The sequence below is a fragment of the Solanum stenotomum genome, chromosome 9 (genome assembly GCF_019186545.1).
Source record: "Solanum stenotomum isolate F172 chromosome 9, ASM1918654v1, whole genome shotgun sequence".
In the NCBI taxonomy this organism is placed as follows: domain Eukaryota; kingdom Viridiplantae; phylum Streptophyta; class Magnoliopsida; order Solanales; family Solanaceae; genus Solanum; species Solanum stenotomum.
The window spans coordinates 56,881,261-56,906,696 of NC_064290.1; the positions used below are offsets into that span (position 1 = coordinate 56,881,261).

Here is a 25,436-nt window from a genome sequence, read left to right on the forward strand (position 1 = left end):
ATTTGTGTGATTATAGATCATTTTATTAAGAATAATTGAAGATTTTTTTTTTTTTTTGAGACGGACTAAAAAAAAAATTATATTAAGTAAATTGAGATAAAGGGGTATTCATGTTGGGCGACGTTAGGAATTTCAGTTTATAGGTTAGATGTTAATATGTTATTATTAACTATGGTCATTTATCAATATGTATTTTAAAATATTAAATTTATTATATTTAAAAACTGATATAATTAAAATTCTCATTATGTTTCGCATTTTAAAAATGGATGTGCGTGGTTAATACTTGATCTAAATAGAAATAATCGAATAGAAATATTTATTTAAGACAATTTCATCCACAGAAATTTATAAAATATACAAATTAAAGATTGGAGAATAAGTGTCATCCTATTATAATTTTTTAATAGTAAGTGGCTCGTCATTTCATAGAAGTCACGCATATGACCTTCACATTATGTTTTATAACTTTGTTTAATGTTCGATCAACTTATTTACATATTTTTTAAAAACAAAAGTGGAAATATAAAATAAAAAATAATGCCTCAATTCCAATCAAGTTGGGTCCATAATAGGAATTATTGTAATTACATATTTTCTAAAAACAAAAATGGAAATATAAAATAAAAAATAATGCCTCAATTCCAATCAAGTTGGGTCCATAATAGGAATTATTGTAAACCATATATCGTTTCAATCAACTTCGTTTAGATCCATATTTTGTACTATATAATTGAGATATTATTTTCATTTCAATTTATTTATTCAATTTTATAACTTAATATGAAATTTAATAAAGTAAACGAGACTTTTAAATCTTACTATCTTAATCATGTCATGTAGAAAGTTAGAATTAAAAATTTGACAATAAAGAAAAAGACATTCAACTTTAAATAGACTAAAAAGAAAAGTAAGACAAACAAATTAAAACGAAAAAAATAATTTATTTATTTATTGGCTAGATTAACAATAAAAATACTAATTCGCAAGAAAATATTATACATAATGTTAAATTTATTGCGAAAATTCATTATTAATTAATAAATTTTATGTTTGTTGTCAATTTACCGCAGTCTTCATGGATTCTTTTATGTGAATTTGAGATCGATAATATAAGTAGGCTTACATTAATCATAATTCTTTAATTACGATTTTGTGTGATTATATCTTTGCTTTTAATGTGGTTACTTGCAGTGGCGGATCTATGCAGAGGTTTGGGGGTGCCACGCCACTCCCGAACTTCGACGGAAATTCTATATATACATAGGTATATATATATAATATTTATATAAATATAAAGCGTGTCACCCATAAAACAAAACTGTCTTGTGGTGCCATGGTAGGAGGGCAACTTTAGAAGGCTGATGTTGCGGGTTCGAATCCCATTTGTACCTATTTTTTTGAGAAATTTGATGCAGACGTTTTTTAAGAAAAAAAAAGGCTCCAAACACGTTTTTTTAAGGAAAAACAGCTGGCACAATTTTTATTTTATTTTTATTTTTTTATAATTGTTATTGACTTAAATTAAATTAATTACATTATTACTCCTTTGACTTTTCTTTTATTTGATAAAATACTCAATAAAAGTGTAATATCTTATTATTTACAATTTATTGATTGATTTATGATATATATCGAAAAGACAAATAATTTAATCAAATATAAAATTAATTTAATCGATAAGTCTATTTGGCATCCACAGACTCTAAATCCTGGATCCGCCATTGGTTACTTGTTCACCACCATGATCGGTCCTAATTATTCTTCAATCATATGATACATTGATGATGTGTACTGCTTTCTTTGATTCTGTTTTTTTTATACTTTTGAAATGTCTTGAATTATTATTATTATGGTAATTTATAAAAAAAAATTACATGATAAATTTATTTTTAAAAATCTTAAATACATATCCAAATTCACTATACATTTAAATTATTTGATTTTTGAAATTCAAATGATATATAAATTGAAATAAATAAAATACCTTAAACAATTTTCAATACTATAAGTTTAGTTTTTTTTTTAATGCTGGTATAATCTTCTCATCTTCGTGATTTATTGGCTCAAACTTTTTCAACTTCATTCCCCATAAAATTCATTAAAGGAGGAAAAATATCCTACTAAGAATATTTGTTTTTTCATCCTTAAAAGCTCAAAAACTTACAATTCCCTAGAAAAATAATTATTCCACTGTTTCTTTTTAATTGTAAGCAGCTTTTTTCGAATCGAACCATATAGATTTTGAATAATAATTTAAGATATGTTTTTTATTATATTGATATAAAAATAATTACAATTCATAATACTTTTCGTATAGTTTTTAAATATTTAATTTTTTATTTTAATATATCAATTATTTACTGTAATCTAATTTAGGTCTGAAAATACGATTTTCTTATTCTAAATTGGATTTTTATCTTTAAAAAAAACTATGTATTCATAAAAGAAGGATATATTCTGATCATACGCTATGTTTTAAAACTCCACATATAAAATTACACTAATTTATTAACCAACATTACATTATATCATTACATCCTACTCAAACATTTCACAAAGCACATAACATGAAATTAAAATGCAACTAGTAACATTAATACGATAGCTTTAACGGCACTGCTAGTTAAGTTAGTTAATTTCATGGCCATCCGCCGCCATATCCACCGCCGTACCCTCCGCCGGCTCCACTACCAGGGTCGCCAAATCCTCCACCTGCTCCACTACCAGGGCCGCCAAATCCGCCGCCAGTTCCACTACCTGGGCCGCCAACATTACCGCCTGCTCCGCCACCAATATTACCGCCACTGCCGCCTACGCCAGCGCCAATTCTGCCACTTCCACTTACTCCACCACTAACCCCGCCGCTGCCGCCTATTCCAATGCCAGGTGGACTGCCGGCAGTACCACCGCCCATGCCACCAGCACCAGCACCGACACCTGCACCTGCTCCGGCACCGATCCCGACGCCAACCCGACCTTCAGCTCCTCCACTAATGGGCCCAGCTCCCATACCCAACCTTCCTCCGACGCCGGCGCTAACGCCACCACTAATGGATCCTCCTAGACCCGGCCCAGTTGGCTCACCTGTTTCATAAACACAACAATACTAGTGAATAATTATGACGAGAGATTACGAACTATGAAATTAGCTACGAATTTCATCGTTAAATTGTCTAATATCTAACAAAATAAGGTAGCAATTTTTCTTTCACCGATCGCTACCCTTTGAATGCACACTAAAAAATTTATTTTTGTATTAGTAATATCTTGTGAACCACTCAAGAATTGTAAATTATAGGAGTACGCTAGACATGTCTGAAGCAACAAACTCAACTAAAAAAATGTTGACAAGGAGAATCGAGCTCTAACCTTCCTAATTATGGATAATATCTGCTGCACCAACTTATCGAAATGTAATTTATAGACAAGTTTGATGCAACAAACAAACTCAACTAAACAAGTGTTGATAGAAAAATCGATCTCTAATCTTTCTTATGGACACAAAGAGATGGATCTTTAACGTGTTTAAATATTAATAGTTGCACTAACTCAGCGACCACCTGATGAGGAATAATATATTGAGTTGAAACAAGGTCATTTGGAGGTTGTAACAATCATTTCTCTTAATTCAAAACTTAAATTTATCTTCAATTTTAGTAAAATATTGAAAATTTCAAGTACTTTTATACATAAAGTTTTAAAATTTATTTTAAATTTTTTAACAATATTACGAAAAACATCTAAGGTTCCATTACCAGCAGCAAATCCACCAGCACCAATATTATTATCTAATCCACCTTGATAATCAGTAACTCCATATTTTGCTGCAGCAAGAGACTCGTTTTCACTTGGTAAATTTCTAGCACAAACAAGAAAAGCTCCAAGTGAAAACACAAAAAGAAGTAATAAAATTTTAGCCAACATTTTTTCTAGCAATTTAGAAATTTAATATTATCCAAAAAGAGTTACTATAATATAATAAAAGTTGTGTGAGAATTTTGAAGGATTGTAAAGGGGATTTTATAGGCAGAAAAATCCAAAAAACTCAACGGTACACTGAATTTTCATTCATTATACGTAAATGAATGCATGAATTTTATTTTGACATTTGTAAGCCATGCACGTAAAAATTTAATTTAGAGTTATCATCACAACTTTGAAGAAGTTGACTCTGTAAACATTAAATTGATGACCATTTAATTTTGATTTTGACATATCATGTAAATACTACAGACAAAAGGATTTTATATACTCTGCGTTACTGTGTGTATTTTGAATCCAAGTATCTAACTGTTCTCACTAGGGTCGTGTGAATAATTTCGGGTCAAATCAATAATTCAAATCGATAATTGAGTTATTTGATTAATGATTTGAGTTATTGATTTGTCGATTTTTTTTATAAATGTTTAGTGTTCTATGGACTATGATTATTGGATAATTGGTTTTGAACGTCTCAGTTTCGACCACTTTATTTAACCAGCTAATTAACTGATAATAACCTAATAAGAAAAAAAGTTTTTTCTCAATTGTTTTTTAGATTATATATTCTAAGAATAATTATTAGAATTGATCATTCTTAAAAATAGTTTTTCTCAATCGTGAATTTTATGAGATGAACATGATGACTTTCTTTCATCGATGTAATTCGATCCAATAATATTATAGATAATAATCAAGATCAACTATTTACGAGTGGTGAGTGATACAAGTAGGATAGTAGCACTTAAGATCGCACACAATTATTAATTATAAAACTTTGTTATTTGACTCTTGAAATTCAGACTATATTATTTGAAGGAAAAAATAACGATCAATTAAACAAAAAAGTCATGACTATAAGCATAAACATGCCTATATTATTCACTAATTATTTATTTAAATGGAACAACTGCTAACTTTAAATAGTGAAATTAAATATTCTCATATATATAGTAAGCTTATTAAATAAACATAAAATTAAATTACATATGCCACAAATTTATTAGATCAAATGCCACCACCGCCGAAACCTTCACCGACCCCAAATCCAAAACCACTACCACCATTCTCTCCACCACCTCCACCGCCACCGCCGCTACCGCCTAAGCCGGACCCATGGCCACTACCAAAGCCAAATCCAAATCCACCACCGTTTCCGCCACTAAAACCACCACCTCCACCGCCACCACCACCTCCGCCGCCACTACTGCCGCCAGCTCCTCCGATAATCTGACCAAATCCTAAGCCATTTACACCAGCTGGGATCTCAAAAACTGTAGCTACTGCATCTCCTAGGAGTATTCTAGCTGATGTGTCACGTGCAAATACTCCCAAAAATATTAGAAAAATAAATGCCTTTGAATATTGTGTTGACACTGCATGAAAATAAATGTACATCATATATAAGTTTTTATTTTGGTGAGATTATTAAATAATGGAAATTATCTTGTTACAACACGTTAAATAAATATATAGTTTAAAACATTTATACTAATAGTCTAAATATTAAATTTGAAGAATCCTTACTTTTCATTCTTGGTGTTTGTATTTGTGTGGAAAAGATAAAAGAGATTTTTCAAGATATATATAATTATACACAATGTCAAGAGTTTATATTGTAGAGATAAATTGCTGAAGATAATTAAATTCTCGATAATTAATGTGAGAACCAAAACTGAACATAAGTATTATATTTGTAACAGTAATATTTAATGGGTGAAAAATTATCCACTTAAAAGTTTTCATAAAATTGAATTATAACGCACATTCTCTTCCTCTAATTAATTTTCTAAAGGTTTTGAGCAAATCTAAAACTTTATGATAATTCTTTTCTTACCTTAAACAACAAACAACATTGTTCTAATTACTCTTGTAGATAAAAAGACATTTTTTAAAGAGCATCAACTTAAGTAACGCATTAAGCGAGTTGGAAAAAGAAAAAATAGAGAAATAAAAAGAAAGTTCTTAATATTTATACTTGATGTAACTTCATGAAGTAACATAAATACCAGAGATTAGAGAACTGGAATAAACTCTATTTTTAATTTTGATGCTTAATGAATACATAATCATGAGAAGAATGACGGGAAGAATTTCGTGTATTCTTATTTGTTGCTGAAATAACTATATTATTCGTTTCGTTTAATTTTATTTATCCACTATTTTTAAAATATATTTATTTATTTCATTTATTACTTTTATAATATCAAGAAAAAATAAATATTTTATCTTTTAAAAAATCGTCGTGTCGTTGAAAACTTGAAAACCCCTTCTGAGATACCTAAATAGAAATAACTGAGAATAAAAGGCATAAAACGCATTCAGCGAACGCGATTACGAGTAAAATTCCGTGTCTTCTTATTTATTGTTGAAATTACTATACTACCCCTTCCATTTAATTTTATTTGTCCACTATTTTTAAAATTTATTTATTTAATTCATTTATTACTTTTATAATAACAAGAAAAGATAAATATTTTATCTTTTGAAAAAAGTCATGTCGTTGAAAACTTTAAAAACGCCTTCTCAGATACCTAAATAAAAAGAGGTAAGAATGAAAGGCATAAAACGCATTCAACGAATACGATTTATGAGTAAAATTTTGTATCTTCTTATTTATTGCTGAAATTACTATATTACCTGTTCTGTTTAATTTTATTTGTCCTCTATTTTATAAATATTTTATCTTTTAAAAAAAGTCATATCGTTGAAAACTTGAAAAAGCCCATCTCAGATACCTAAATAGAAAGAACTGAGAATGAAAGGCATAAAACGCATTCAACAAATGCGATTTATCAGTAAAATTTTGTGTATTCTTATATATTTTTGAAATTATTATACTACCCCGGCCCTTCCGTTTAATTTTATTTGTCCACTATTTTAAAAATATATTTATTTATTTCATTTATTACTTTTATAATATCAAGAAAAGATAAATATTTTATCTTTTAAAAAAACGTCATGTCGTTGAAAACTTGAAAAAATCTTTCTCAGAGACCTAAATAGAAAGAGCTGAGAATGAAATGACAAATAAAATAAAACGGATGGGGTAATATAGTAATTTCAGCAATAAATAAGAAGACACAAATTTTACACATAAAACGCATTCATTGAATGCGTTTTATGTGTAAAATTTGTGTCTTCTTATTTATTGCTGAAATTACTATATTACCCCATCCGTTTTATTTTATTTATCCACTATTTTTAATATATATATATAGAGAGAGATCGTTATTTTTTGTGATCTAAATAGAGATATTTCAGTTAGATAAAATTATATCCCTTGCGAGTTAATTCATACTTTAATTTGTTTGTATCCTTTTTGACGATTTCATTTGCGTATAATTAGAGCTAAATTGAACATAAATATTGTTAGTCGATCGATAAATGCTTCTTTATCTATAATTTTGCATTCTTATATCAGAATAATCTGAACAATAAATATTAATATGTTTTATTAAATAATTTTATGGACCACGATAAAGTATTTATTTTATTATACGTACTTGGGGGAATAAATCGTATCTGCCATATAGAAAATGGAGACAGGATCAAATTGGTAGTAATTTTGTAGCTGGGGTGATGCAGAATTTAAATTAATGAAATAAGAAATATCATATATTAAATAGTTATAAAAGAGTAATTTGTTAGCATTTCGCGATGAATATATATAAAGAAAAAAATTGAACTACTCTACTCAATTTAAAATAAAATTCATTATTTTCAATAATAAAATCAGACAATCAAATTAATCGTGAATTCCCTTAAAACTTTGGCCACCACCAAAACCTTGTCCGCCCCCAAAGCCTACATTACCGATTTGACCACCAATGCCTCCTCCACCACCACCTCCCATAGAAACCGAACCATCTCTACCTATGCTTCCACCTATTCCACCACCTCCACCACCGCCAATTGACCCAACACCGGGCACACTTACTTGACCACCAACACCAACACCTACTCCAAAATCCATGCCATCGGGACCAACGTGTCCTCCACTACCACCTCCACCTCCAAATGAGCTACTAACTCGTGGAACCTTATTATTATTATAATTATCGGGAAAATCTAACCCGATAAGATTTCGAGCGGAACTTGTGTACATTAAAGTTCCCAAAATTATCATAATCATGAAATTCGAAGTCATATTTGTATGCAATATTTTTTAAAATTGCTAAAAACCTATTTCGTGAGTTAGGAATTGTTAGGACAGAATTTATAACAACGTATAATTTATAGTTATAACTCGTATGTAATGTATATAAATGCAACTCTAGATTAATAGAGAAATAAGAAACGGAAATTCTGCATTAATTTAGAAATTTACAATATGTAACATGTAACTTTATTAAGTATGAATTAATGAACAATATTGTTTACTAGAAGTTCAATGAATATAATCAAATAGTAGGAAAATAATATCAGCTATGAAGTTTGAAAACTTTTCCTCTTAATAATGTGTATTTTTAAATATATATTTTTAATATTGTGATTGTTTTTATTTATCTACTTTTTACTTGGTTTTTTAATTTTATTTCAAAGAACCTAAAAATTCCATGTCCAGATTCACTAGCAAATTAAAAGTAAAAGATTTGACTCGTTAAATTCAAACAACAACATATAAAATGAGAGCCCAGAACATGCATTTGTTTGAGTCATGAAATTGAAAAATTGTTTGATAAGGTATGCCTTTTCGTTTCTTGGGGGGGTTATTCATAATAAGTCAAAATTAATCGAATCAGTAAATATTAAACACCATTAAGATAATTTAAAGTATTTGTCTCAAGGATGCAAGTTGTTTACGTTTTGGTGTTACTTTCTGCCTCTGATACTTTAATTACTCCATTCATTTATTTTTATCTGTTCATTATATATAAGTAAATTTTTATTTTATGTTCACTTAAGAAGAAGAATTTTATTATATATATTGCCAATTGGAGAAATTGTTAGGGTTTTTCTGAAAGGAAAATATAATTTTCTTATATTTGGTTTATTCTTTCCTTAGAGGAAATGTTTGGAGATCTATAAATTGAAGATCCTTATTCTCATAGCATAACACAATGTAGTCGTTTAAGATTCTTGTTTATGGGGAGATTTATTCTCTCAACAGTTATAATATTTTTCTTTTAAATTAGTTTTCATATTAATAATATTATGTTTTAGTATCGCTTTTTTTGTCATCTAATTTATCACTGTCTTGATTGCAATTATAAGCTTCCGCATGATACCCTAATCACCCTTCATAACCCAACATAAATAAAGTACACTACATCTCGACTCTTAATAAATCTCCTTGATTTTTATTTTATTAAAGAGAGGAGGAACTGAAAATAAGATAGAAAGGAAAAATTGCAACAAAAAAAGAAGTAGAAGCATGCATGAATAGTACTTCATACATGCTTGAGTAGAGTACATTATGCATGCATGGCTTGTATTCCATGCATTGGCCCGTGTTCACGGTATTCCACCTCCTCCATAATCTTTACCTTCCCCTTCCCCTTCCACTTCACCACTGCCATTATTCCCATCCATGCCCCCACTACCACTACCGCTACCTCCTCCTCCTCCTCTTCCCCCTCCTCCTCCTGCACCAGATATAGTTCCATTACCATAACCAGAACCAGAACCACCATCTCCTGTTCTTCCGCCACTACCTTCACCACCTCCATATCCTCCACCACTACCTCCTTCACCATACCCTTCCCCAGAACCATAACCGGAACCATCTCCTGTTCCTTCACCACTTCCTTCTCCACCCCCACCTCCATATCCTCCACCACTATACCTCCTTCACCATACCCTTCCCCAGAACCATAACCGGAACCATCTCCTCTTCCTTCACCACTTCCTCCTCCACCTCCACCTCCACCTCCATATCCTCCACCACCCCTGCCTTCACCATACCCTTCCCCAGAACCATAACCAGAACCTCCTCTTGACATTTCGCCCCCAGTACCCCCACTAGGGCCTTCACCATAGGCAACAAGATGATGAAATGACTTCTCTTCTCCAAACATGTAGTTCCTGGAATCCACCAGGGACGATGGTTCTGCAGTAGACTTTACAACCTATATTAAGTCAAAATCTTGAATTTATTTCATAATATCGAAAAAAAGTAATTAATATCGAGTCGAAACTAAAAACCAATCCAATATGATCATTAAAAATAGAAAAATGAAATGAATTAATGTACACACATAAAGGAGAAAAAAGTTCAAAAATTGAAGAACAAGGCTTGTAATGTAAGTTTACACCATATATATCCAAAAAGGAAAAAGAACATTTATAAATACGTATTTGAAATCTTATTAATGATAACTATATTTATACATTTTATAGTCAATATTTATGTATAATAACAGTAAATTTCATGAGACTTTAAATATTTGTGCTTAAAGCGATAGTTTTAGCGGCCTTTACCTTTGAATCGACCTTCGAAAAAACAAACTTGGTGACACTAACAAAGCAAAAGAGAGCACATAGAACCATGAGAAGAAAAAACTTGTTAATCATCTCTTGATTGTAATTTTGAAGACAACGAGGAGTGAAGCCTAGTGATATATGTATATATAGAGGTAAAAAAACATAAATTGGTCTCAAGAAAATTTAATTGCCAAGACTTTTGACAGTTGAAAAAGGTTAAATATTATCAATTGAATTAAGTTACGTTGTTGTGCAGGTTGTATTATATTTTACTTCCTCCGTCTCTTTTTAGTTGTGCGCTTTTTACAAGTCAATTTGACTAATTTTTAAAGTTAAATTATATTAGATTAATTCAATATTTTAAACTAAAAATTAAGATATTACTAACTATACGAAAAGTACTATAAATTATAATTTTGAAGACAATGAAAAGTGAAGCCTAGTGATATATGTATATGTATAGATGATTAACAATATAATGACATATAGTTAGTGTAATTCTATAAAGTGAGATCTAAGGAGGTAGAACGCATTCATATATATCCCTAATCAGGAGGTAGAAAAATTAGTTGTTTCCAAACGTAGATTCTGAACTCAAGAAAAGAAAATAGGTCAAAGTAGTATGGAAAAAAAAATAAGGAAGGTGACGAAATCATATCAAAATATTATAGAAAACACGACGAATCATTTTGAATATTAATTACAACAAAAGAAATACAATAATCAAAGTATAAGAAATATCAAATAATAACAAAAACTAAAATACAAAAAACTGTAAAAATAATGCTACTACTACTAGTATAAATAACTTTACCCTAATTTATATTTTCCGCAATTTGCTATCTACAAACATGTCCTCGATCAATAATAAGCTAAAACTCTATCATATCGAAGTTGTGTCTATTCTACAGCTTATGAATTATCATCACTGACTCTGTGACTCACTGTGCTACCTACCGCCTGGCTTAATGAACTATGCGACAAAAATGTATTTTGATTGTGTTGGGTTAATGTAGTATTTTTTCTTTTTTGGATTCTTGTACTTTTATTATTTCGTTTTCTCGATTGCTTGAATTAATTTTTATTGAGTTGAGGAGTTATCGAAAGTAATTTTTTTACCTTTAAAATAGAAGTAAGGTTGACATATAAACTACTTTTTTAAATTTTACTTGTAAAACTATATTGTATATGTTGTTGATCAAGTTTTGAGAAGTCAAAGTATTTTTTTTTAATTTTTTTTTTGATGTATTTGACTTAAATTTCAGAAATAGCAAAGATAATAGATATAATAAGACATTTATAACTATAGTTTCGGTAATTACACTCTATTGTTTCGTTTGCCTATTTATATATTCGCAAGCTAAATATACAAACAAGATAAGTATACACGAATTCTGTATTTATACATTTCAAAATTTTTAGAACCCCATTTGTATATTTCGCTTGCCAATATACAAACATATTTATTATAAAATTTTCATAAATCGTATACAAATTGCTATGGCAAGCATATACAAATTCTGAATTTATAAAATCACAAACCGAATTATTTAAATTCTGGATTTATATAATCAGGAACCGAATTATATAAATTCTAAATTTATAGAATTAGTAAATAGAATAGCTAAAATTGGGAAAACTCTAGTCGCGAATTACAATTTTCTTAAAATGTAGCTATAGACATAATATAGGCTAAAGATTTGCTATTTTACATAATTTTTCCTTTTTGGGTCTAGCTGGGAAGAAGTTGAAAGTTAAATGGGCCATCTGACCCACTTAATGATGTTCATGGATCCAACTAAACCGGTTTTGATCCAAAATAAAGCCCACTATCCATTACCATAAATTTTGTTCTTTCTCCCCTTCTCTCCTTTCCTTATAAACCTTATCTTATATCATCAAAAATATTCCTTGTTTAAAATTACACCCACTTTAATAGATTTTTTTTAAAAAAAAGTTCAATTTCCACTAATATGAAGTGCATTATTAACCTTCACTCTCCAATATTACTAAAATTTTCAACCAACAAATTCACATACCAATACCATAAATCAAAACCAATTTGTATATTGGAGCAGCAACATTATAATACTAAATTAGCTACTAGTTTTGTAAAAGGAAAAAGGCCTCTGTTAATTGCTCCACTTAAGGCTGTTAATTCACCTGCTGCTTCTGGAGATTTGTCAGTTTTGCTGCAGACTGGGTTGGTACTTTTCTTTATTTTTTTTTTAATTTTAAGTTTAACTCGTTAGATTCGATAATATATTACGAATTCACATAATATCTTGAACAATTTGAAAAAATGATATATTTGCACATAAATTTCTACTCCCTTCGTTTCGATTTGTTTTAAAAAGAATGTCAAGTGCCAAAGATGATGTGTTCTAAAAAGAATGTCAAGTGCCAAAGATGATGTTTGCTTATGTTTTCTTTACTGGTAACTTGTTTTGACAGTGCAGTAATGCTGTTTATGTACTGGATTGCAAATTTTGTGGTGCCAGAGTTCATCATGAAGGATCTTCAACAAGATGACACTACCACCAACAATAACAAAACTGATGAAAAAGATATTCTATGAAGATTAATTAGCTAGAAGAGCACAAATTCATCTGTTTTGTTGAATGTCTCTTTTGTACTGTTTCGATGAATACAATATTTGGATAGATTTTAATGCGTTCACACTAGTATAAATAATGAACTCAAGTAACTAACTCAACTCCATCAATACACACCAATTATAACAAAATTTAAGTAACAATCAAAACAAATACGACAAAAATTAATACTACTGAAACGATGCAACCATATCTTTGAACTGATCAAGGAGTTCATCAACAGTCATGACTTGATGATCACGTTTGTCTCTGACTCGAACGCTAACCTGACCGTTCTTAGCTTCCTCTTCTCCAACAACTAGTATATAGTTATATTGTACGAGTTGAGCTTCACGTACCTTTTTCCCAACTGTCTTGTCACTAACATCGATATCAACATGATAACGAGCATCATGTAATCGTTTCCAGATCTCAAACGCGTACGCTTGAGATTTGTTGGAAACAGGACAGATAATAGCTTGACGAGGACTAAGCCAGAAAGGCCATTTACCTTTGTAATGCTCAAAGAGGATAGCGAACATTCGTTCAACTGATCCAAGTATAGCTCTGTGTATCATAACTGGTCTTTCTCGAATTTGATCGTTTTCTGCTATGTATAAAAGGTTGAGTCTTTCAGGAAGCTGGAAATCAAGCTGCAATGTTGCACATTGTAAGTTTCTTTTCATTGCATCAGATACACTGATATCGATTTTCGGACCATAAAAAGCTCCGTCCCCTTTGTTGATCTCCCAGGGCTTTCCGAATTCGTTCAATGCTTCAGCAAGAGCATCTTCAGCCTTCTTCCAACTTTGTAAGTTTCCGATATACTTTTCAGGTCTTGTTGATAACTTGAAGTCAATATTACTGAAACCAAATATGGCATACACATAACTAATGAAATCCAGGACGCCTTTTACTTCGTCCTTGATCTGTGACTCCCTGCAGAAGATGTGAGCATCGTCCTGGTGAAATTGCCTGAGACGTGTTAAACCTGTAAGGGCACCACTAGCTTCGTTCCTGTGAAGAGCTCCGAAATCAGCCAGACGAAGGGGTAGCTCTCTGTAGGAACGAACTCTGTGACCGAATACTTTACAATGTCCAGGGCAGTTCATTGGCTTCAACCCCAATTGTTCTACTGCTTTATCATCAATCTCGAACACGAACATGTTTTCCTTGTACTTTGCAGCATGACCTGAAGTTTCCCATAACTGCATCTTGTATATATCTGGGCTCCAAATCTCCTCGTAGCCTCTTTTCCAGTACTCATTCTTCAAGAATTCGAGTAATTTGTTGCAAATTCGAGCACCATGTGGAAGAAAGAAGCAACTTCCAGGGCTCATTGGATCAAAATAGAAAAGCTCCTGCTTCTTGTTTAGTTCTCTGTGATCATATTTGTTTGCTTCCTCCAGCGTCTCGACGTTTTCCTGACCCATAATTTTGCAGTTTGCAGACAAGAAAAAAGTGGATGGAGGCAACCACAATGAAGGAAAATATGTATTTATAGAGGACTTAGAAAACCTATTTGCATAAGAATTTGATAATAAATCCTAATCCTACACAAATTAGGTTTCGTTGCATCCAAAAATAATACTACGTTGGAAAGCTACCATATATATTTTTATAATTACTGGTATTAAACTTTAGGTAAGCATCTTTGAGGAATACTTTTTCATGAAAAACATGTTTTGGAAAAATGTTTTTCATGAAAAATAACTTCCATCATATAAAATACACTAAGATTCTTCCATTAACTGTTTCGTCACAAGCATCAGCTGAAACCCACAATGCTGGAATATTCATCGGGTCTCTGTGCCTAAAACTAGTAACATATATTTATAGTTACATAATGAACAACAATAAAAAACTGTTATTATACAATTGTCCAGTCATTTTCGACGGAAGTAACAGGTTTATCTGGAGATGAACTGTCGGGCTTAGGAGGTTTCTTTGAAAACATGGATGAGAATGGTTGGCGTAATGGACTCTCCTCCTGGTTCTTCTGGTCTCGTGGTGATAGCTTATCCTTGTTTCTGAATATGAGGCTAAGCCTTTTGAATCGACTTTTTAGTTCATTTGGGGGTGCAGCTGAAGGTTCTTCAGGTTGAAAGGTGATCCTTATAACTTCATCTGGACTGAGTACCATTGTCTCAACAGTCTCGTAGACCTAGTAAAAAGTTTAATTGTAACTCATCACGGCATAACAACTTATTATAGTAATAATCTGACATTCACAAATGCTACTTTTGCAAATTTTGGGTCCAAATCAATGATTTTATGTAGCGTCATCCAGCACTATAAAGCTAATAAAATTGCAGAAAGGATGTATAACAAGCACCAGAATGCTGCTTCCATTTCTCCTTCTCTACTCCCCACCCCCCACCCCCACCCCCACCCACACACTCTGATGGGATAGGAGTGGGGGGTGCTGACTAGCAACTGGGCTATATAGGAGTCAATAGGTTTCGGTGGATTCAGTATGAACCTTGTATCCCTGAAAAGTTACTAGTATTTTCTTATTCTTTTCTTTAATTTTATAACTGAGAAATTCCCCAAGGGCCTGCAAAACTCGGTGGATAATGAGCCTGCTCCGGTAAAATTCACCACTTCAACATCAGTATTTTTATGATGTACCTAACCTACACATCATGTGTTGTTCTCTTACTAGAGAACCAAAGCCCTATGGGATGAAAGTTACCAGTTCTTTATAATAAGCCAATGAGAGGTAGTCAAATGCACAAGAATGTCTCAGGAGCAAGACTTGTGCTTGTATCCAGTAACAAGAGTCAGAAAGCTTATTAATTAACCTTCACCAAGCTAGGTAAGACATACCTGGCACAATTCATCAACTTTGTCAACCCAGTTGCTTCTGTGACAGGTGAGAATGACATATTCTTTACAATCATTGAACAGCTTCGCTAAATTTGAATTGTTGGAGAGGGTGGCCTCAGCAGTTACAAACCCTGATCCCAACTGAAATTTAAATACCATATAACATACGTTATATGATTTGGAAGCTGAATAAAGCTAACCCAAGATTAATGGGTGATTTTATCAAAAAAACAAAAAATAAAATTGGAAGATGAAAACATCACAACCTAGCCAGAATAATGCTTTATTTACTATGTAATGGAAATGTGAGAGGAATTTATTAGAGCAACTTTCACATATAGTAAACACAAAATTCATATTTGTATGCTATAGCAAAGTTTGCATAATTGCGCTTCATAGCAAACAAATATATGTATAATTCGCTAGACATATACAAAAAAAAAGTTGTATAATTCGCTATACATATACAAAAGAAGGCAGTTATATAATTCGCTATACATATACAAAAGAAAGCAGTTGTATACAAAGATCAATTGTATAATCTGTGTATGTATAAAACAAGAAAGAGAGAAAGGCAAAAGAAAACTGGGCAGGAAAATATTTGTATTGTATAATTATAAGTGTATAGGACGAAGATATATGTATTTGCATGTATATATACAATTTTCTCTCGCTTTATACAAATAGAAGCGCAATTTATACATTTCGTTTCTGTTTGTATAAGCGAGAGAGGCGAGGGTGGCGAGCAAGAATTGGGAGAGTGGCAAGCAAGATCTGGGAGAGGGAAACGAAAATATATGTATATATACAATTTCCTCTCGCTTTATACAAACACAAACACAGTTTATACATTTGTGTTTGTATAAAAGCGAGAGAGGGCGAGCGAGATTCCACCAGGGAGAGTGGCGAAAATAGCAATAGTTTGTTAGAGGGTACAATTAAATCAAAGTATATTTATAGCATTTAATTTGAATTAATAGTTTGCTATTATATACAATTTTCCCAATTTATTACTATATAATTGTTATGGCTACCAAAAGTAGATGGAATATAGGAAAGAAAATTGTGTCTTGCACAAATTTCATCAACTTTTTCCTCTTGACAAAAAAAAAGACGCATAAAAATGGCAAATTCTCAACTGTATATTTGAGTTTATAAGATGAAACTTCCACATAAGAGGCTGATATAAATTCAAAATCTATGTTCATAATAAAAAATACCAAGCCTTGAAACAATAACAGAAACCTTGTTCAGCATGGAACTGCAATACTACCACAAGAGAGTTTCTGCTAGTCCACAGGCTTATATATCTGTGGATATTCATTTTTTATTTCTTTTACCAGTGACAGGCTGAATTCTTTCCTTATGGGAGTTTGAGGAATGAGAGTAACAGAAGATACAGATGAAAATTAAGACGAGACACATTTCAAACATGCATAAGAGGACTTACAAGAGATATAAACAGCTGCTTGAAAAGCTCATGTGGAGATATATCCTCTAAATTATCCAGAATACTTTCCCTGCAGAAGTCACATAGAGTTCCTTTCAAAAAATCACAACATTTTGTTTGGATTTCTAAGCCAGCCTGGAGCTTAGAACCTTACACTGCCAAATCCTCATCAAAGAGAGGAGTTTGTCTAACAGCTGGCACTGGCTTTGAGGTTTCCCACAGTTCGCGCCACAAGTTGCCTAAAAACATCAATCCACAGAAGTTGTCAGATAAAGTTTTGCACACTTCTTCCACCTATTCTTGCTTGAAATGCGCTCAAAGATGGTTTGTACTTGATCACCTTATCAACAATCATAAAGCAACCGCGAGAAATTTTAAGAGGACAGTGCAAATTTAGTGCAAGTTAGTATTTTGTTCCATCCCACCCCAAATACCACTTCCGCCAACTAGTTTAAAATATTCTTCTACAACCTGCTTAGCATAATGAGTAGTGAATAGACCCCCTCGTCATACCTAGCACTGCTGCACGATCTAAAAGAATGTTTCTTCTACCAAGACCCACTGGAGTTACTAGAGTACTTGAATGTACAAGTGGAAAAAACTACCATTTTGGAAGGTACTGTCTCATTTGTGTGCTAACTACTAAATGACCTATAGTTGTTCCTTCTGTATTTACAACCAGTGCACTAGTTTTTCAGCAGCTTCCTTTTTTTAATATATAGCCTATTGTATGGTCTCTAGCCTACTCTCTGTGATTATAAGAATAGAATACAATGGACTGCTTTCATTGATGTAACCAATAACAGTTGTTCTAGGTATGCACACTTTATAAGTGACTAATGAACAAATCAAACCAATTTGTGGTACAGTCCAATTTGAGAGGTAGTCTCATCTTTCTACAAACACAAACAAATCCAATAATAGCCTTGTTTTAGCAATTGAAATGTGATTTTCAGAAAACAAGAGGTGAGAATTGTGACATGAAATTTGAGTTAACTAGAATAGAACCTTCTTTCTGCATTCGAGTACTCAGTTGGCCTCTTCCAGACAATGAGTCATTAGCATCAAGGGTTTCATTAATTCCATCATGTGTATCACATTCCATCCAATCAGGAGGAGAATGCCATCTAACGAAATCTTCTAATATACACCCAGGGTTTGCTGCCTAGTAGAGTTCAGGAAATTTGCATGTTAGTTTCAGTCAAATACTGCCAAATTGCAAGCTTGAGAAGGTACTTCAGGGAACTCTAAATTACAGATTCTGTTACTGAAACTTTACCTTGAAAGCCTGCATGTCAGACAGGAGTTGAGAGCACCCAGCTCCAAGACTGATGATAGGAAAGACGAGCATTTCAGATGAAAAGGTCAAGATTATCCTACTTGTGTCTATAACTTGGAATATTTGAGGCATTAGGGGCAGCAGTGAGACAAGGAACAAAAGAAATCAGATGATTGTATTCTTTAATACAGAAAAAAAACTCAAAGTTCCTTGATGTATTTGTAATAACTAGAAAATAAGAAAAATGAAAATAGTTTGAACAACGTCAATAATTAATGCCAACTTTGTTTTGTTGATAAAATGATGCTTAGTGAAGCAAATTTTAGTGTAAGCAAGATATATGTAAAGTAAATGTTTTTGCAGAGCAAGTGTTAAACTGCTACTATTAATGATTGGTCTACATTTATGGACATTTGCAGCATGATCTTGAAAACAAAACAGCCTAAAGGCATTACCTCCCTGTTCGGAGCACCAGCTCCTCTGTTTCTTTGATTAGATCTTCCGTTAGCAAGGGTTCTTCCTGCATATATATACTCATGGTCATAAACGATCAATAGTTAACAGTGGAAGGTATCCAATTCGTATCATAACATCTGCTCCGGTCCACAAACCTGCATTACTGGCGTATATATAGGTTCACCCGTTTCCAGCATTGTTAGATCAGATTGGCTGTCCACTCCTAGCTGAAGAATCAATTCTCCTGTGTTAACTTTAGCATACAAGACGGGAGTTGCAGGAAGGGTGCCGTCAGCAGCAAGAACATCTGTATTTGAACTTCCTAGCCTGACAACCGAATCCAACGATTCAGTGGCTGCAATGCGTCGCTTTTTCCTGGAAATGCAACGGTTAATAACCTGGAGTTGCTGATACAAAAGACATGAATTTAGGTCCGGAATTTGATCTGGAGGAATGCCAGGGATATATTGTCCTTCCGACCACAGCCTCCTCAACTGCATGCAAAGAAGATTGAAGATGTGGTACTCAGTGCATTTACAAGACTATGTTCACAGCACATCAACTAAATTAGGAAATGATCTAACTAGATGATGATATAATATTAAAAGGATCAACTATCTATGACAATTTGAATACGGGGTCAACATCTACTAATGAAGATATTATGTCAGTGCAGCTTAAGCGAACGAGGCCAGTGAATTAATGCACTAGTGGACGCTACAAAATCTGGAAAGGGTTCCATAAACTCCATAAAATCAGAAGAGGAGAAGAGTACGAAGAGGTTCAATTTGCAAAAACTTTCAAACAAGGATATAGACCTGTCATAGTGTATCACTATGGTTGAAAAATGAAATTCAACTTGATTGGTAGTCTTAACTATCAAGCTATATTAGCTTTGGGATTTTGTATGTTGGTGTGTGNGGGGGGGGGGGGGGGGGGGAGGGGGGGGATCTGCAGTTTTTCTTGCAATCAAGTCAAAGACAATGAAATAAGGATAAAAAGCAGAATTTAACAAAGTCTTCTTTGATTGTTCTACAACAATTATGCTTCAAGAGTGTGACTCCTGCTCGCAAGTCTTATCCAAATGCAGTTAGGTTTTTCCTGTAGTAAATGGAGAAAGAATTTGACAAAAGGTTGAAAGCCTTTCTGGTTAGTTTGGATCTTATCATTCCAAAGACTACCTTCTTTTATTATTTTTATAACCATGATGCCTGGGCCAGCTTGCTGCACCTCGACTAATTCCACGGGGCACCTGCTACCTCGAAGTAGCACAAGTTACCAACTAACTCTATCCACCAAGACTTGGACAAATGGGATAATTTTAAGGACTGTCTTTTAACATTATAAATCTGGACTTTACCAGAGAAGTCAATTGATTGTGATCTTTTAAGAAGTCGTGTGCACTCCTAGTCTTAAGTAGTTGACTCCAGGTCAAAAAATGGTAATCAATTACTAAAACAAATCAACCTCCAGCACTATCATCACCACTAAGAAAATAAAAATAAGCTTAAACTAAAATAAATCAACGACTTACTACTTCTAACCATGGTAACCATCAAGATGTTATTCATTAATATACTATATATTTTGCATTACAGTAGCCAACTTAACCATCAGAACATGAACATCCAATCCCTACTAGCCTTGCTGGTCAAGGATCATTGCAGATGAATAAATTTTTCTTTTTGGCAAGTTCAGTAGTTCACTACCCTCAAGAAAGCTAGCTAATAGCAGAAAGATATAGTTGAAACATTCAATCAGGGGTGAAAAGTGATGCTGCTTTATTATTCTTCAGAAACCACTCCTTTAACAGCAGGACAGATAGTTCAATGCATATTCATGTAAGAAAAAGCTGGTGTGTGACATAAGTAATGCAACAAGCAGAATAAGTGATAAAAAGATATCCCTATGACAGCAGGAATCCTTCTGTGCTAAGAAAATTAAGTGTGAAATAGTTTTGTAGAGTATACTTACTTCAGCAACAATTTTGCACCATAATAATGCCATTTTATGCAGTGATTTCATACGTCCAGTTACATTAGCAAGATTAACGATAAAACTTTCAGGAGGAGCACCATGAAGATCCTTAGGCAAAGATGAAGCATTTGCAGAATCTACTTTCCTTCCAGGAAAGTGTCCTTCTACAAGTATCTTGCAGATATTGCAGTGGAAGTTAAAATCACACAGGGTAATCCAAATAGCTCAAGTAGAAATTACAATTATAATTAATACAGAATCATATTCCACCACATAATTGAAGAAACTGGCATCTACCTGCATTTAGCAGTAAATTGATAAGAGACAAGACTTTGTCATCAGCACCAAATTCACCCGCAAATTTGTCATCTTTTTCACGTAGCACTAATGACTTCACTGCTGACAAGCTTAAGCTAGCCCTCTCCATGATGGGTGAGGAACCTCTGGATGAAGCTAGGAAGTCTTTCATTGTAATACACCTCTTTCCAGCCCTAGGAAGGGGGCAATAGGGGGGAAAGGAAAAGGGATCAGACCCGCATCATCAATTTTGAGTAAAAAGACACCCACGTACATAAGTGATAAACATTCTTATTTAGTTCACAGTCTAGGTGTTTGTTGAACCACTGCAAGGATATGGAAGAGAATTCACTAGCATGATGGAACTGAACAATGCAAAAATCAAACATTTCATATGAATGCCAATGACATGCAAAAATTGACAGAGAACCCAACTAAAATTGAGGTGGTTAAAATTTAAAGACAAACAAATATCTTACTCGACAGCTACAGCTAATTGCTTCATGACAGAGGCTGGAGGAATGACATCTCTGTCCCGATGTTTTGACTCTTCCATCCTCAAACCTGATTCAGAGTCCTTGAGGAAGTAAAGAAACTCATATCATTAGAAAAACAAACTTAAGGACATATACTGCATATTTACATAATTCTTTTGACTCTAAGAGTGAAGAAAATTTGTTCGAACATACAAGAACTAATGCTCATTAAGTATATAATGCTCGAGTATAGCCTAGGTTTGACAACAGCATTAACTCTTGACTTGCAAAAAGATAAACTAATCTTTAGCCTCAACCAAGTACCAATAAGGGTTTCTGCAAGTATAGGTCATATATATATAAGAACCTTTCCGAAACAATATGAAATGGGGACAGAGTCGCTAACAAACAGCTATCATTGCATGTCAAGAGGTAGAATTAGGTGAGAAATAACCAGGGGGCATAAAAGCAGCTAAAGGAATACCGAAGACAGAATGCTTTGTATATTAAGAACCTTGTGTTGTAGAACAAGTGGATAACTCACCTTCGAATCAGGTATTTCTCTCTCACTCATGAAGCAAATATTTTCATCAAAAATTGCATATGCCATTCCTGGACTTTCAGCTTTGTCAGTGCCCTCAGTTCCTCTTTTGCCTATTCTTATGTTCTTAAACCTCTCCTGCCAGTCCTGCTTGGCCTTTATTGGTGGAGGCCTCCGCCTTGAATTCTTTTTGTCCTGGCAACAAGGCATCCTTAAGATTACTTAACAACAGCTCATTATACTATCAGATGTATACAGCAAAACAAACAGCTAAAATCAAGTTAAAGATACCAAAAACATAACAGTTTGAGATTAATTAAGAAATTAAAAACAACTATGTTGACACCAATTTGTACCTACTTTGCTCCTTGTGAAAAAAAAAACAAAAGAAAATTGAAGCATTGAAATTAGCCAGCTAAATCTTCCTACATTAGCTTTACAAATCATAGTATCCCGATCTACGGGCCAGATAAAAATAGTTTAATTATGACAAATCCTCAATCTGCCTATATTACCTTAACAACGCATGGTAACCCGATCTGTGGGCATAACAAAAATAGTCTAACTATGATAAGTCCTCAATCTATCGACATTAGCTTAACCAAGCATAGTACCTCGATCTACAGGCAGGATAAAAATAGTTTAACTATGATAAATCCTCCGTATATAGAGCTGAACAGAGAAACAGGACAGATTCATACAGCCAACCCCAACTAATTGCCAATTGAGTCATAGTTGATTAATATATAATGAATTTAGCTAGTTGACTTTGAACTTCTAATCATAAATCTAAACGAGATTTAACTCAAAACTCGAACATTCTCTTTTTTCTCACATTATCATCATCTTCATCAACATAAAAAAAATAATAAAATAAAAAGAACTCCGAGTCATATGCATTCCAACTGGAAAATGCCGGAAAATCAGAATGATAACAATTACAAGGAAACAAACAAAGCGAACAAAATTTTTACCTTAGACTCGCCCTTATCGTCTGAAATCTCGTTCGTTGACGTCGCCGGCGATTGTTTATCCGAATCTGTTCCAATTTTGAATGTCCGATAAAGCAAAAAAAAAAATGTATACAGGCAATAGAAACTAATTTTTACAGTAATTAGAAGAAGAAAAAAAAAAGAGAAATGAGATGGATGAACCTGGATCGTTGATGAGATCAGATTTTTTGATATCAGTGAAAACTTTCTCCGCTTTAGCTGCCGCAGAATGGAAGGCCGTCTTTGCTCTAGATACGAATGACGCCTCCATTTCCTCCGCCGAGTTCGTCGGAAAATTGATGGATTTATGGAGGGAACAAATAAAATCAATGGGACTATGGGAGTCAAACACGCTAATCCGTAGACGGCGTTTGTCAAATTTACATGACTTTGATAATGCTTATCATTTTGTGCTTATACTTATACTAAATTAAAATAATATAAACTTGATTAAATTATGTTGCTATCATGTTTCCTACTTTATTTCATAAAACTATATTATAAGGTAATATAATTATTAATTCATGAAATTCAAGGAACCTTCTTCATTTCCAACTATAGAAAGTGTAATTTTTTGGATGAATTATGATTGATGAGGTAAAAAATCAATTTTTGGACTATTGATTAGTAGATAAATTCTATTTTAGAGGGGTATAAAAAATATAATTTGGCGCGATACGAATAGTTTGGGATAAAGAAGATATGTATTCAGTATTTTGAGGAAAGAACGAAGTTTGAACTTTAAGTCGAAATTTAAATGTTAGGTATATTTTATTAAGTTAATTAACGAACTTCGAGTGAGGTCACTGTTCACCTAGCAACGACTCTGACTCCAAAATTATCGTCTCTTTCCATTAACATATTAATAGCTTTGGATAAGACAAAAAAATATGTGTACAATATTTTAAGTGGCAAAAATATATTTTAACGAGTGTTTGGTTTAAACTTCAAATTATAAGAATCAAAACTTAAAGGAATTTGAATATGATAGTATTAACTACTTTCGAGTGCGGCCACTTAAGCAACTCCAACTCCAAATCATCTCTCTTTCATTAACATAATAGTAGTTCGTGATAAAAATGGTTTTTTTTAAGTATTTTGAATGACAAATGGATATTAGAATAAGTGTGATCTCTGAATAAGGTCACCGTCCACCTAGCAACGACTCCAACTCCATAATTATTATCTCTTTCCATTAACATATATATTAATAACTTCGGATAAAAAAAAAATTAAATGTTTTAAGCAACGACAAACATTCTAATGAGTGTCTAGTTCAAACTTCAAAATTACAAGAATCAAAATTACTTGAAGAAATTTGAATGTGTTAATAAATAATTAATTACTTTCGAGTGAGCCCACCTAGCAATTATCCAACTCCAAAATAACCTCTCTTTCCATTAACATATTAGAAATTTGTGATAAAAGTGGTATATATTTAAGTATTTTTAAATGACAGATGGATATTATTAGAACAAGTATAGACAAAGAATCAAAAGTTAAGCAATTTGATTGTGTTATATTAAAAATAATCTTTGCACAAGGCCACCTAGCAAAAACTTCCAAATCCAAAATCATTATATTTTCTTCACTAACATATTAATTAGTACTTCGAGATAAAAAGATATTTATTAAATATTTTGAATGACGAATGAATATTAAGATGAGCGTCTAGTTCAAATTTTCAACCAAAAATCAAAAGTTAAATAATTTTAGTGTGTTATATTAATTAATAATCTAATGAATATTAAGACCAACGTCAAGTTCAAATTTCCAGCCAAAAATCAGAAGTTAAGTAATTATAGTGTGTTATATTAATTAATAATCTTAGAAGGAGGCTGCTTAGAAAGGATTCCCACTCCAAAAGTATCAGCCCTTTTAATTAACATATTAATACCTTCAATAATTAATAATTAATTCTTTAATTTTCCACAATTTAGTGATCATGGAGTTGACTTTGTACGACAATCTATAATATAGTAAGCTTATTGTCGCAATTGAGATGAGTAAATTTCAGTTTTAGCAAACATAAAAATTATATTTGTATGTTATAGCTATAGTTTGTATAATTGCGCTCCATAACAAACTTTATGTTTGATATGACTATTAATCTGTATATTTCGGTATACATATACATA

The 25,436-nt window shown here is 32.5% G+C and overlaps 6 protein-coding genes across 7 annotated transcripts; 1 reads left to right on the forward strand and 5 right to left on the reverse strand.

Moving 5' to 3' along the window:
- Positions 1–2,641: 2,641 nt before the first annotated feature.
- Positions 2,642–3,970, reverse strand: LOC125877696 (glycine-rich protein 5-like). The gene is made up of 2 exons (XM_049558923.1): positions 3,759–3,970; positions 2,642–3,087 (listed from the first exon to the last, which is right to left on the reverse strand). Exons 1-2 carry the CDS (start codon positions 3,925–3,927, stop codon positions 2,642–2,644), a joined length of 615 nt encoding a protein of 204 aa, XP_049414880.1. The 5' UTR covers positions 3,928–3,970.
- Positions 3,971–4,989: 1,019 nt separating this feature from the next.
- Positions 4,990–5,515, reverse strand: LOC125877198 (putative glycine-rich cell wall structural protein 1). The gene is made up of 2 exons (XM_049558532.1): positions 5,509–5,515; positions 4,990–5,357 (listed from the first exon to the last, which is right to left on the reverse strand). The coding sequence occupies exons 1-2, from the start codon at positions 5,513–5,515 to the stop codon at positions 4,990–4,992; spliced, it is 375 nt and encodes a 124-aa protein (XP_049414489.1).
- Positions 5,516–7,729: 2,214 nt separating this feature from the next.
- LOC125877697 (glycine-rich protein 23-like) lies at positions 7,730–8,131 on the reverse strand. Its single transcript, XM_049558924.1, has one exon. It carries the CDS (start codon positions 8,129–8,131, stop codon positions 7,730–7,732), a length of 402 nt encoding a protein of 133 aa, XP_049414881.1.
- A 4,195-nt stretch (positions 8,132–12,326) lies between these two features.
- LOC125876658 (uncharacterized) lies at positions 12,327–13,094 on the forward strand. Its single transcript, XM_049557879.1, has 2 exons — positions 12,327–12,610; positions 12,862–13,094. Exons 1-2 carry the CDS (start codon positions 12,381–12,383, stop codon positions 12,983–12,985), a joined length of 354 nt encoding a protein of 117 aa, XP_049413836.1. The 5' UTR covers positions 12,327–12,380; the 3' UTR covers positions 12,986–13,094.
- A 93-nt stretch (positions 13,095–13,187) lies between these two features.
- Positions 13,188–14,478, reverse strand: LOC125876150 (threonine--tRNA ligase, mitochondrial 1-like). The gene has a single exon (XM_049557263.1). It carries the CDS (start codon positions 14,432–14,434, stop codon positions 13,193–13,195), a length of 1,242 nt encoding a protein of 413 aa, XP_049413220.1. The 5' UTR covers positions 14,435–14,478; the 3' UTR covers positions 13,188–13,192.
- Positions 14,479–14,596: 118 nt separating this feature from the next.
- Positions 14,597–23,674, reverse strand: LOC125876147 (uncharacterized). 2 transcript variants are annotated; one of them, XM_049557261.1, is made up of 14 exons: positions 23,461–23,674; positions 23,281–23,345; positions 22,310–22,501; positions 21,769–21,866; positions 21,290–21,483; positions 20,990–21,153; positions 19,171–19,509; positions 19,015–19,079; positions 18,560–18,608; positions 18,289–18,445; positions 17,435–17,519; positions 17,281–17,350; positions 15,831–15,971; positions 14,597–15,165 (listed from the first exon to the last, which is right to left on the reverse strand). In XM_049557261.1, exons 1-14 carry the CDS (start codon positions 23,567–23,569, stop codon positions 14,872–14,874), a joined length of 2,022 nt encoding a protein of 673 aa, XP_049413218.1. In that variant the 5' UTR covers positions 23,570–23,674; the 3' UTR covers positions 14,597–14,871. The 2 variants fall into 2 exon arrangements, with proteins under 2 accessions (XP_049413218.1, XP_049413217.1); XM_049557260.1 differs by having other exon boundaries at positions 20,990–21,156.
- Between the last annotated feature and the right edge of the window lie 1,762 nt (positions 23,675–25,436).